The sequence below is a fragment of the Benincasa hispida genome, chromosome 11, assembly GCF_009727055.1.
Source record: "Benincasa hispida cultivar B227 chromosome 11, ASM972705v1, whole genome shotgun sequence".
Classification (NCBI taxonomy): domain Eukaryota; kingdom Viridiplantae; phylum Streptophyta; class Magnoliopsida; order Cucurbitales; family Cucurbitaceae; genus Benincasa; species Benincasa hispida.
Genome location: NC_052359.1, coordinates 62,231,098 through 62,245,912, shown reverse-complemented (window position 1 = coordinate 62,245,912; position 14,815 = coordinate 62,231,098). Strand labels below are relative to the sequence as shown.

The 14,815-nt window shown below is 31.4% G+C and overlaps 1 protein-coding gene across 1 annotated transcript; it reads left to right on the top strand.

The window, feature by feature from the left end:
* The first annotated feature begins 897 nt into the window (after window positions 1-897).
* On the top strand, window positions 898-11,054 carry LOC120090799. The gene is made up of 7 exons (XM_039048509.1): window positions 898-975; window positions 1,086-1,224; window positions 1,481-1,655; window positions 6,383-6,766; window positions 7,863-8,253; window positions 9,196-9,741; window positions 10,941-11,054. The coding sequence occupies exons 1-7, from the start codon at window positions 898-900 to the stop codon at window positions 11,052-11,054; spliced, it is 1,827 nt and encodes a 608-aa protein (XP_038904437.1).
* Window positions 11,055-14,815: the final 3,761 nt, after the last annotated feature.

Here is a 14,815-nt window from a genome sequence, read left to right as displayed (position 1 = left end):
ATATTACAACAATTATTTCTCATAGTGATCATATTGTCACCTTGATTTGTCTAACTAATGAGTGTTATCATGTATAAAGTTCAAACACAGAGTGGGTGGTAGATTCAAGTGCTTCATACTAGTGTTCCCAGAGAGTATTTCATGAACTATCAATCTTGTGATTTTGGTAGCTTAAACAAGAGCTCAGCTAGTATAGTTGGGTTAGGTGATATTCGTGTAAAAACAAGTGTTGAGTGCACGTTTGTATTAAAGAATTTGCACCATATTCCTGATTGACACCTTAACTTATTGTTTGCAAATGTCCTTGATCAAGAAGGATTTCGACATACTTTTTGTGATGGTAAATGGAAATTGTCTAAGGGTTCAATATTAGTTGCTCGAGATGAGTTGTATCGCTCTTTGTATAAAAGTACCTTGGGCATATGTTCTTCTGATTTGAATGTAGTAGAAGAAAAGAATTCTCCAAATTTTTGGCATCGAAGGCTAGGGCATATGAGCGATAAGGGGATTAAATTGTTTGTAGGTAAATCTCTTATCTATGTTGATAAAACAATTTCTCTTGACCTTGTGATCATTGTTTGGCAGGTAAGCAACATAGAATTTCCCTTTTTGGGAAGTCCACCAGAAGGCAAGAAAAATTGGAATTAATACATTCGGATATTTATGGGCCTATTAAGGTGGAGTTACTTGGAACCAATAAATATTTTGTCACTTTTATTGATGATGCTACTCGAAGAACTTGGGTGTATATGTTGAAGACAAAAAACCAAGTATTTGAGATTTTTAGGAATTTTCATGTCATAGTAGAAAGGGAGACCGAAAGAAAATTGAAGTATTTATGTTCTGATAATGGTGGTAAGTATACTTCGAATGAGTTCAAGTATTATTAATCATAATATGGCATTAAACATGAGAAGACAGTGTCTGGCACAAAATGGAATTGCTGAGAGGATGAACAAAACCATTATAGAGAAGGTGAGGAATATGCTTAAAATATTTGATCTTTTTAAAAAAAATTTGGGGTAAAGTAGTGCAATGTGTCATGTATTTGATTAATCGACCTCCATCATTTTCTCTTGCTTTAGACATTCCAGAGAGAGCATGGAAGGGACATGATCCCATTTATTTATATCTTAGAGTCTTTAGGAGCAAGGCTTACATGGATGTGCCTAAGGAATAGAGATCAAAGCTTTATTCGAAGACCAATCCATGTGTTTTTGTTGGGTATGGAGATGAAGAGTCTGGTTATAGGCTCTACGATCTAGAAAAGAAAAAGGTAATGAGAAGCAGAGATGTAGTATTCTTTGAGCACGAGAAAGGTGTAGATTTTCTTAGTACAAAGTACACTTCTACTTTAGAATTGTGTTTTGATACTACTAATGATTCTACTTATAATCCTTTGGTTGTTCAACCAAAAAATGAGAATGTTGATGATGTGCATGATGATGTTGGTGAGATTAACCTCATGGTAATGTACCAGGTTATATTGATGATGATGATCTTGATGAGTCTTCGTCTGACAAAGAAATTCATGAGGAAGATGCATATGAGGAAATGATTCATGGAGAAGATCATGAGGAGGGGGAGCAATTTATTCCTCAAGTGGAGAATAGTCAGGCTCAAAATTCCACCACAGTACGTAAACCTTCAACAAGGTATCCAAGCTTAGAGTTCACTCTAGTTAGTGAAGATAGAGAGACAGAAAACTATTAAGAGGTTTTGTCTCATGATGAAAAAAACCAGTGGCTCGATGCAATGAAGGAGGAGATAAATTCTCTAGAAAAGAATAGAACCTATAAGCTAGTGAAGCCTTCAAAGGGAAAGAGAGTATTGAAAAACAAATGGGTTTTCAAGTACAAGAAGGATGGTGAGAAGATAGTGAGATACAAAGCCAGATTAGTGGTTAAGGGATGCAACCAGAAAAAGGACATTGACTTTGATATGATCTTCTCTCTAGTGGTCAAAATGACATCGATTAGAATAGTGTTGGGATTAGGAGCAAGTCTTGATCTTGAGATAGAACAATTTAATGTAAAAACTGCTTTTTTTACATGGTGACTTGCATGAAGAGATCTACAATGAGCAACCTGAAAGATTTGAAGAAAAAGGGAAAGATAAACTTGTTTGCAAGTTGAAAAAGAGTCTTTATGGGCTTAGATAGGCACTAAAGAAATGGTACAAGAAATTTGATTTGTTTATGATAAGCAATGATTATAAATGAACTACAACTAATTCTTGTGTGTATTTTATAAAGTTCCCTACAGGCAACTTCATCATTTTTCTTTTATATGTAGATGATATGTTGATAGTTGGACATGATATATATATATATATATATATGATTCAAAATTTGAAGAAATACTTGTCCAAGTCATTTTACATGAAAGATTTTAGTCCTGCAAAGCAAATCTTAAGTATGGAGATTGCTCGTGATAGGAAAGTTGAAAAATTGTTGTTACCCTAGGAGAAGTATATTGAATGGGTGCTGGAAAGGTTAAATATGAAGCATGCTAAGCCTATTAGTACACCACTAGCAACTCACTTTAAGCTAAGTAAGATAGCTTGCTCTACAATAAAGAAAGAGAAAGAAGTTATGTCATCCATTTCTTACTCTTCTGCTGTTGGTTCTTTGATGTATGCTATGGTGTGTACTAGACCTTATATTACACATGCAATCAGTCTAATAAGTCATTTTCTATCCAATCCAGGTAAGATTCACAAGGAAGAAGTTAAGTGGATCTTCAAATACTTGCGTGACACCTCCACATTGAGTTTGTGTTATGGAGGTGGCAAACCTATGCTTCAAGGCTATACTGATGCAGAAATGGCAGGTGATGATGATAAAGAAAGTCTACCTTAGGTATGTGTTTACATTTTTAGGGGAACCATCTCATGGCAATCTAGGCTACAAAAATGCATAGCATTGTCCACAAATGAGGCAGAGTATTTTGTAGCAGTGGAAAGTAAGCAAGGAAATGTTATGGCTTAAAAGGTTCCTTGGTTTGAAGCAAGGTGAGTATGTAATATTTTGTGATAGTTAGAGTGCTATAGATTTGAACAAGAATCCAATGTATCATGCTCGTACTAAACACATTGACATTAGATATCATTGGCTACGAGATGTAATTGAAGAGAAGAGATTAAATCTGAAGAAAGTCCACATCGATAAGAATAGTACATATATGTTAACTAAGATAGTTCCCAAAAGCAATATTGAGCTTTGTAGTAAGCTTGCCGAGTTAAGGTTCAAGTGATCATGGATGTGATTGAGTCTTCCCCGTGTTGGGCTAGAGGGGGAGATTGTTGTGGGTGTCTAGCTCACTAATAGCACAAGTAAGATTTTATTTTAAACTTGTGTTTTGTGAGCCCAATTAGGGATAATTTTTTAGGTTAGCTCATCTTGAAAGCCTTAGATTTTCTTTTATGTGATATGGAGATGGCCTAAAAACAAGATTGTGAAAAGAAGCAGAAAATCGGAGAGAAAAATAATTATTCGGTTTTCAATGACAGCTTACACAAAGTTGTCGATTGCCAGAGTTTGAACTGTTGGATCGTGCTGAAATTTGGTTAGCCTATTCGGGACACATGGTCTCTTGATTTGAACAGATTGTTGTTTGAAGCTTTGGTTTGTCCGTAATCGCTATCAAACATAATCTGTAAAATTGGGTGATTTTCATTCTTTTTACCTCTCAAGTATTCATCTTTGATATATGAAAGTATTGGTGGGTTGTGAACCTTTGTATAGCTGATTTGGGTTCTTTTTCCCTCAATTTTATCATAATAAGAGAAGTTGACAAGGGTGGACTCCTCAATGCAAGTCCCGTAATTTTTACTATTCACACTGAAGAGGTTTTTCACATATAATTCGTGTGTGCTTTTGTTTTTAGTCTTCCATAATTTTTGTGGTTTATTATTGTCCATTTTTTATTGATTGCTTGGTGATTATTTGGTGATTTATTTGTGGTTTTTTGGAGAACAATTATTTAGTTGATTGTTTTGGAGGAGAGCCTAGTGGGATTGTTATATTTGTTTGGATCCTGTCAACACATATGCCTTTTCTCGATCCTTTACATGCATCAGATTCTTTACTTTGCTTTCTATTTTATGTTGATTTGGATAATGAATTTTTTAGATGATCATTAAATGTCTTATTTATTAGACTATGTTTAGTAACACATGGCCTTATATTGCGTTGACACATACTATATATTATGTTTCTTCTTTCGAAAACAAAATTTATATAAAAAATAAAGGAATGAAATAACTTTTCATAGCATGTTTCCTAATTAAAATAAAACATTTGGCAGGTATCAAATATAGAACAAGTATACGGTTGGGAATGACTTATGGGTCATAGGCCATAGCAAAAGGCAAGTGGGTATGTATAGAGGTTTGCAACGGAGCTTCCAATTTGTGGTTGTGGTGAAAGTATAAACTTTCTTCACATGTGTGTGTTGTCGTCCGTTTGGTCAAACTGATGGATGGGTGGATTCAGGTACGAATAATTGCGCTCGTAGGTAAAAAGAAATAATTTCTCTTTATGTTTTTTTTTATCCAAAGGTTTAAATGTTTTATTATTATTTTCAAAATCAATTTATAAACACCCATTATGATTTAGTGGATCTAAAAATTTATTCTTACAATAATTTTTGTCAAAAGAAGTGTTTTCCCTTCTTCATATAGTCTTAGCCATTTTCATTTCGAAACACATAGAATACTGAAAATCTAGTTTCATCTTCTGCATCTTCCCTGTCGACATTTTTGAACTATTTTTCGTCTAACTCTCCTATGTTATCTACGTCAGAGTTCGAGTGTTATGTAAACTTTGAAGAGAAATTGGTTTCTTGCAATTTAATAGTAAGGTCGTATCATTGTTGCTTTCAAGGAAATAGATTCTCCATGCCACAATAATCTGCATTTAGTTCTTCATATACAAAATTTATAATTATATTATCAAAATGAACATAACTTAAAGTTAATTGACATGTGTTCTTTCTTTCTAAGCCAAAATTTTTGTTCTTCATACTCCACATTTTATTGCAAGGATTTTGACCGGATTTAAAAGGATTATATTTATGAATATGTTTTTTAGCCAAACATTCGAAGTTTGAAAGTTTATTCACGAAAAACAAAAGTAAAATAATCACGGAAGGACAAGTGACCAAAAATAGAAGTAGAACATAGGTTTTTTTTTTTTTTTTTCCTTTCTTTCTTTCTTTTCTTTTTTTAAACACATATAATAACAAGCATTGTTTTTAAATATGAAAAAATGAATAAAAATATTTATAAAATATAATAAATGTTTAGAATTATTAATGATAGATGCTGATAGACACTAATAGACTTCTATCAAAGTCTATTAATGCCTGACATGTCTATCACCGTCTATCATTAATAGTTCTAAAATTTTGCTATATCTTGTAAATATTTTCAACAGTTTTACCATTTGAAATAATTTCCCTAATAATAATAGATTTTTTTTTCAAAACATATAATAAATGTAATTATGAAAATAGAGAATAAAATTACAATTTGTTGTGAATTAGAGGAGCACCACGACGTACAACAAGAACACGAATATGGAGAAAATATAATATAATAATAATATATAATAAAATAAATATAATATAATATATAAATATATAAAATAAATAAATAACAAAAAGGAAATAAAATAACAAAGAATGAATTTCTTTACTTCCTTCGATCTTTTTAGATTGATCAGTGATCACCAACATGTATCTTCCAAAATCCACAAAATGCCATTATTTATAGACAATTTGATTGATGGATCACATGCACACTAATAGTGTGTAATCTTTGTGGATTACATGGACACTAATAATGTATAATCTTGAGACACATGAACAACACATAACGTAATGGATAAGTGACACATGACCAATAGACACTAATAATGAACATCTACATCATACCTAATTTAATATTTTTATAATACAATTTTCAATTTAAGTAAAAGAATTTGAGGGATACGGTACCATATTTGGAAAGATCTTTACCACCTAAACAAAGGCGAAACAATCAATAATTTCAGACAAATTTTAATAAGGTCAATATTCGTCGCAAGCAACCCAATTGCATTTAGATATCTACATTATTTGTTGCCTAATTTTTCTAGCAACCCATTCATTTAAAAAAAAGAAAAAAAAATCAAGCCCTTTTTTTATATATGAATGAATGTGCCACGAACATGAACCCAACGCGCACACACGTTACAATTCCAAACCCTTTATTCCCCAAATTTCTTTCTTCTTATTCTTCATTACCAAAATTTCATCTACTCTTTTCATTCTGAATTCAAGCAAAGGAACAAAATGTCCATTCAAAATTCATTAAAACCTTTGAAATTTTTGGTCTTAAGGCCAATTGTGATCTTAGTTCCTTTCCTTAGAGCCTTTCTTCTTATCTCTGCCGTAGCCTCTTTTTCTCTCTTCCTTCACCTAACTTTTACCGACCAAACCCCTCCTTGTCGTGGCTGTTACGACGCATACCGGTATTCGAACCACCGGAAGGTGAAGGCTTTCGCTGCCGGAGAACAACCAACGAATATTTCCCATATTGTGTTCGGCATTGGTGGCTCCGTTAAGACGTGGAACGAGCGACGCCATTACTGCGAGCTATGGTGGAAGAAGAACGTTACTCGTGGGTTTGTTTGGCTTGAAGAGAAGCCTGAATTTCCCTGGCCGGAATCCTCTCCTCCTTACCGAATCTCCGATGACACCTCGAGATTCAACTACACTTGCTGGTACAGTTAAAATCACTATTCAACTTAAAAAAACATGAAATAATAGTTCTTTTTTTAGTTTGATAGGTAGGACATTAACATTTGATAGTAGTATTTAATCATTCATTTATATAATCAGCAATAATATTAGATCAACTAATATATAATTGTGTTATTGATTAAGAAATCTATATTTCGAATTCCCTATCACTATTGTACTGAAAAGTGGAAAATGATTCTATGTTATTTTATGTAGGAGAGAAATTTTGAAAACCATATTTCAAACCTAAATTGTTATTAGGGTAGAAAATTTCTTTAGTTCAATAATTTTATGAGTGTAGGATTGAATTAATGACCTTATTTACAGATATAATATGTGTCTTCTATTGAGCTATATATGTTTTTCTTTTCCTTCTCATTTTCTTCCTTCTATGTTTGAGTTCAAGAAGTAGGCTTACGATGATCTTAAACTATGCTCCAATTGGCAAGGTAGACACAATTAGAATCTAATTCATTAGGGCAACCAGGGTTACAAAATAGCAAAAGAGTCCCAACAAATCATTTTTTATGTTAATTAGAGATAAAAAAAAAGCGGATGACTTCATGTGTTAGAAAAATATATTTTGAAACACAAATTTTGGGTTCGAATTTCCAACCCAAATTATGATATCTCTAGCATTTTTCTTAATTGGATGACTTTTCTCTAGCCGGTCCTTCTTGTACTGAACTTTTATCGAGCATCTCTCTAGCTTACTCTGGTTCTTTTTGTTCACATGCATCAACACTTTTGGTCTCGGGACATGATGAAAGTGTTAGGGATATGTCAATCTAGTTGAGATGTCTCAGTATACCTCTTGATTCCTCTTACCTTATGTATATTGTTCAAAAAAAATCTTCAAGCCACATTTAAATTTGGATAATTGCAATGTGTAACACTTTTGGGGCTAATAATTGAGTGTATAGCAATATTTTTAAATAATTGAAAATATAGAAAAATCAATATCGCTAATAGACTCATATTAGTAATATGAATTATCACGGATGGACTCGAGAGCTGGATTTGAAAATATAAGTTATGACATATTTAATAATTTATATATATGCATAATCTTAACAGGTATGGTTTTCGATCTGCAATTCGAGTGGCTAGAATAATCAAGGAGACATATGAATTGGGGTTGGAGAATGTGAGGTGGTTCGTGATGGGGGATGATGATACAGTATTCTTTACGGAGAATTTGGTGGATTTGTTGGGTAAATACGATCACAATCAAATGTTTTATATCGGAGGTAATTCTGAGAGTGTGGAACAAGATGTAGTTCATTCTTACACCATGGCCTACGGTGGTGGTGGATTCGCCATCAGTTACCCTCTCGCGACGATGCTCGTTAAAATTTTAGACGGTTGCATCAATCGTTATGCTGATATGTATGGCTCCGATCAGAAAATTCAGGGCTGCATCAGCGAGATCGGCGTTCCGATTACCAAAGAGCTTGGATTCCACCAGGTTTGTTCTTTTTCTTTCTAACATTTATTAGGAGCAATGATTCGGTGCAACTTAATTTACACTAAAAAGATCAACAAACATAATTGCAGATCCAAATCGGGTGCTATCTAACCTACACCCAGTTTTTTTTCTTTGTATGAGTTAACTTAATTTGGTTTTTTGTGATTTACATAATGTTGAAACTTGTTACAACTTCAAGAACACCCCAAAGTAAAAAAAATTGCATGTTTTTTCTTTAACCTCTTTGAATTGTATTACTTCCCATTGCTTCAATTAACTATCATATCTAAATGAGATAATATTAAACACTTCTAAAAGACCCAAATTAAGTATATGAATACATGCTATTCATGTATCTTAACAAAAACAACCTCCATGCACCCACAAATTCATGCATTTAAAATTAAAAGTTCATTTAGGTATACCTGAATCTACCCCTAATTGTTCACATAATTTTTCCCCAATAATAATAGCATAATAATTATAGGCAGTAGAGATTTCTAAAGAAGGTTATTAATGCTTCAGTGCTATGCTATGCTCAAGTTAATTCCAAAATACCATTTTTTACTAACTCTTCATAGCTCACTAATTACCCATAAATTAAACTCTTATATTGCCATAAGTAAATCAATTTTATCTTTTATTAAGATTATCTTTGAAGATCGTTATTGCATCAATTTTTACATGTATATAAATTACTTTTACAAATATTGGATTAACAAGATGCAGTGACAATTTTCAAAACAAGATTATGAGAGTGTCTTAATTGATTCAAACTTCTAATTTAATTCATAAAATTATAAGTTTCACGATTATAAAAAGTGTAAATTGATGCATTCAAAAAGTTTCTAGTTTAAACTAATATTGATAATTTTAATTAATATAGAAGTCAAAGTAAAGTATTATATTATTTTAAGCAATGGGTTGAATTTGAATTGACAGTTGGATATAAGAGGGAACCCATATGGAATATTAGCTGCACATCCAATAGCGCCATTAGTGTCGCTCCACCACCTGGACTACGTGCAGGCCATATTCCCAACCATGAACCAACCCGACGCACTCAAGAAGCTCCACAACGCTTACAAAACGGACCCAAGTCGAGCCCTTCAGCACAGCTTCTGCTACGACACGACTCGTAACTGGTCCGTTTCCGTGTCGTGGGGTTACAGTATTCAGTTATATCCATGGCTGGTCACTGCCAAGGAACTCGAAACCGCATTTCTTACCTACCAAACCTGGAGGACAAATAGCAATGAACCCTTCACTTTCGATACCCGACCCGTAAGCTCCGACCCATGTGAAAGACCCATTCTTTATTTCTTGGATTCAGCCGAGCGATTGGGCGGCCGCCGGTGGCGGACGTTGACCACCTACCGGAGGTTTATGGAGGAGGCTGTGTGTGACCGCCCCGATTACGCTCCTGCATTGGCTGTGGGATCTTTCAACGTCTCCGCGCCGGAGTTCGACCGTCGTTTGTGGAGGCAGGTAAACAACGTTTTTTTAATTGAATTTTTTTAAATTTAATTTATTACTACCAATACACCTATTTTTATCCATCATACTTTTATCATACATACATAAGAAATTAATTCAAATATTTCATAAAATGTTAAATATTTTCTTTTTCTTTTTAGTTCAATACCGGTAAATAATTTAAACCATAAACATCTCAAGTATATATTTTTTAAACGTCACAAACAAGTTTATTAAGCCAACCTGTTAGTCAATAAGTACTGTATATATATTTCATGGGTTTAGCAAACTAAAAACCACCTTGTAAAAACATGTTATCAATTGGTTGCAAGTTTTTTTATTTTCTTATTTACTTTTCTAAGATTTTTTTTCATAATCTAAGATATTTTTTTAAAACTAAAAAAAAATAGTTTTTGCTTTTACAAATAGGCTAATACTTCAAATTTTTATTTAAGAAAAGTGAAAATATAAAAAATAGATAACTAAATATAACAAAACTAAGATTTGGTTGAGTAATTATATGGTTTTTTATTTTTAGTTTTTAAAATTTTTTTTTGTTTTCCAACAAATTCTTACTCATGGTGTTCATATTTTTTATGCAGCTATTTTAGTTATATTCTTAGTCAATTTTAAAAAAACAAAAATAAAAACAAATTTTTTGAAAATTATTATTTTTTAGCTTTCGAATTTTGGTTTTGATTTTAAAGCACTTTAAAAATATAAACAATAAGACATAGAGAAATAATAGATGGAAATGATGGTTTACTACTTGATTTTTAAAAACAAAAACTAAAAATCAATAGCTTTTCGTTTTTTCTTAATTTAAAAAACAGAAAACGAATAGTCTTGTTTTTGGAAAACAAAAAAACAAAAACAAATAGTATAAAATTCAAATGATTAACCAATGGGGCTTATTAGTTGGCTTCGGTTAGTTTAGCCAGCAGTGGTTGAAAGGATAGGCAATAAATATAGGAAAATATATTTAGGTGTTGCATGAAAAATTGTAATTAAAAGAAAAAAATTGTGGGAAACCATAATTTGGTAGGTGCGTTTTAGATTATTTTTGTGTGGTTTCAACTTGATTTTTCTGATGATTGAATTTTATTCTTCTTGTTAGAATTTTGAGTGATTATTAAATTAATATTCACACCATCTTCTCAATCTAATTTAGAGTATTAAACTAATAGATTAAATTATTTTTGGACGAACAGGCACTTCGTAGACAATGTTGTGATATCGTTCACAATAATAAGAATACAATCGATGGACAGATGAAAGTTCATATTAAAGATTGCAGTCAATTTAAAAGTGTTACGCCACCATAAGAAAATTACATTGATCATTTTATGTCCAAATTCATTTGTTTAAAAGTAGACTAGAAGAACTAACTTAATTATTATAATATAAATCTAACTAGTTCAGTTTTCTTTTAAATCCATTTTAGTATTATGATAAAGTTAATTTTGTAAGAAATTCATTAAATGTTATTATATATAGTATAAATTTTAGTTCGGATTAATTTGTTTATAGTTGAGTCAGACCATATTATATGAGATCAATTTTTTATTTTATGCCATCCAGTAGCCATACATGTTAGTGAGTGCCCAATTCCCATGTGTCCACTCAAGTGGGCATCTTGTCATTATATTGAAGATTATATTAATTGAATATAGGATTGACAAAGATCTATGCAGCTCGGGTCCCTGTCTCGATTGGAGTGTGAAATCCCCAGTTTGATCGGATATGGGGTCAAACTGGGGATTCTAACCGGGTATATATAGAGAGAGAAAAAAACGAGGATGGTTCTCCATGGAGATCCATTTCTCCGGTGGGGATGGGGGAAATACACCCACGGGGACGGAGATGGGGAGTCTCCCCACCCCACCTCGGTCCTGTTGCCAATCCTAATTGAATACTATCACAACATATATCATTTCTAACTTTCTAAGTCAAATCTTTCCTTCATTTATTATTACTATTATTATTATTATTAGAAAAAACAACATTCATTTATTTTACTCAGACGGATGTAATTTTTGAAGAGTTTTTGTTTTCCCTTCATCCGAAAAGTTTTTTATGACCATTATTTTAGTTTATAAAAAAAAAGTTACGTGAAAAGAAAGAGATTGCAAAAATATTACTTTAAATAAAATTATGAGAATTTATTTTTCATCTCATAAATGCAAATTACTAAGATGATTGATAAAAAATAAGAGCTCCTTCCCATTTCACAAAGGAAAATTACTAATATAATTGATAATAAATGAGAGCTATAATATTCGGGTACATTTATTAAAAAGGAAAAAAAAAAAAAAAACTAATTCTCAAATTGCATCTAATTTTGCCTTTGACTATCTTGGGTAAAGTGGGAGACCACTTGTTTATAAGAAACAAGCTTGTTCTTAGAATTAAAATCCATCATTACTAGAATCTAGCTTATTATTATTACATTTTTTAAAAAAAGATGTTAGGGTTTTTTGAAAATGAAAAAAAAAAAAATCAAAGAAGATGTTAGGTTTATTTATGTGTTTCTATGACTTTTTTCTTATTCAGATTATGTTTCTCATTAAACCTTTAATCAAGCCTAAGATCAACTTAAAAAGAAAAAAAAACCATGACCTATTTTCTTGTATGAAATTGGATGCAAATTGAATGTGAATGTGTTCCTTGTTTTTGAGAAATGAAAGAAACCCAATGATAATGTAATGAACTGATTGGGACCATAAATTGAGATATGATGTCTAGAGTTTATATACCTATGTAGTTCATATGTCTGTGTTTAGGGTATAGAGTTATTATGCACGAATGGAAATAAAAGATTAATTTTATATTCATATTATTAAATTAATTCAATATTAATATTATTTAATTATTAAATTAAATAAGATCACTTTTAGTGTCATCTCATGTGAATCTAGGCAGGTTATCAACTGTAAAGGGATAACTTACTAATGAATACAAATAGGAGAAATTTTTTTCATCTTTTAATCACTCTCTCAAATTTTTATGATTTGTGTATTGCTCATCTTGTTCGAGTTTTTCTGTTAGTAAGTGCTCCATAATTTTTTCTCTAGGAAAAAAAAAATAAATAAAAACATTGGGAGTCACACATTCATGGATGATACTAAGCACATCTTTATGATTTTAGCTTCTTTTATACAGTCTCAAGAGAGTCACCCATTTTTTCAAGAAAATTTCTCCCAGGAGAAGTAAGAAGTTTAAGAACATGCCAAAATAGTTTCAAAATATTTTTAGATTATGCGAATCAATATTAAAATTAATCTCGTATCGATTTAAAGTAATAAATAAATAAATATGTAGAACCAAATTTTTATGTATAGACTGAAAATTTTTAATTACAAGTTCGAAACTAGTAAATTTAAGGATACTTCGATGAATGAGATATCCATTACTATTTAAAGTATTTGATAGTTCCAATCCAAACGAAATAAAATAAAATAAAATAAAATAAAAAAGTTAGGTCATGCAGGTATTAAGAAAGTCCATTATATTGTGTTGTCTCCCAAATTTGAAATTTCTAACTTCTCTTCTTTCTTTTCATATATGAAATGTTTTATTGGAAAGGTTTGGTGGAGTGAAGATTAAAGCTATTGAAAGTGTTCAATCATGGAAAGAAATCATTCACATTATGAAAAAATTAATGATCATTTCAACTTGTGTTGAGGAAATGAAGTTTTTTTTTTTTTTTTTTCCTTACCAACAAGAGCATAGCTCAACTGAAAGATGAAAAAGAGAGATCATTATCACGAGGGATTCAAATCCCTAACTTCTTGATTAATAGTTCATTCATTAAACAATTGAGCTATGTTTATTAGATGATATAATATTAAATTTATAGTTTAAATATTACTTTGATCTTTGTACTTTTAGTTTTTGTTCATTTTGATCACTATACTTTTAAAATATGTATTTTGGTCCATATACTTCAACTTATTTTGGTCCTTATACTTTGAACTTTGATTCATTTTGGTTCTAAAACTTTAAAAGAGTGATTATTTTAATCTCTTAAAAATGAAGTAAATCTGAATATGAAAGGAATAAAATGGTCACTTTTGAGAATTCAAGGACAAAAATGAACATTTTGAAACTAGAGAAAACAAAATGAACCAAACTTAAAAGCATAAGTACGAAAATGAATATTTTTAAATTATAGAGATAAAAATGAACTAAAACCAAAAGCATAGTGATCAAAATAGTATTTAAACCTAAATTTATCTTTATCTATCGCTTAAGTTTTGGAAGGAATTAACATGTTAATAGAGTAAGTGATGTAAAAATGAACTAAAACCAAAAGTATAGTGATTCAAGAATGAACTTTCGAGGACGAAAGTTCTTTGAGGAGGGAAGAATGTAACACCGCCGGAGTTTTTTTTCCAAGAATGAACTTTCGAGGACAAAAGTTCTTTGAGGAGGGAAGAATGTAACACCCCGCACATTTTTTTAGTAATAATGTAATTTCAGTAACTTTATTATTTGGAATTTCAGTAATTGTTATTAGTTGGGAGGGCATTTTTGGAATTTTGGACTTCAAGTATAAGTGCGGGAGTTTAATTGTTGGCGTGAAATTATCAATTTGAAAATTAATGAGCAGGAATTAATTTTCTTTTGAAACGGAAAAGGAATTAAATGTAATTATATTTACTTCCTTTTTTATTATTATTATTATTATTATTATTGTTTTTTTTTTTTAATAAAAAGTCAAACCCCACCCCCCTTTTCTTCCTCACATTCGTGAGCCCGTCCGACGCCTCCCAAAGTCGCTGCGTTAGTTTCTTCTTCATGACCTCCATCCACCACTACTCAAGCGTCGTTCGCTTTTGTCGTCACTAGATCTATCGATTTGGGTAAGATTTTCTAATGTTTGGGTTTGTTTTCGGTTGATTCTTGAATACTCATTTACTTTGGCATCAATTGGTTGATACCCATTGTGTTAGATTCAAGTTTTATGAAGGTTTTGGGGTGTTGTTCAGTGAAGTTGGAGTTTGTTTTAGCAAGTTTGGTAAGTTTTATGCTTTGATGATCCTCTTGTGGATTAATTTTGGTTGTTGAGAAATTTTGGTAAAGT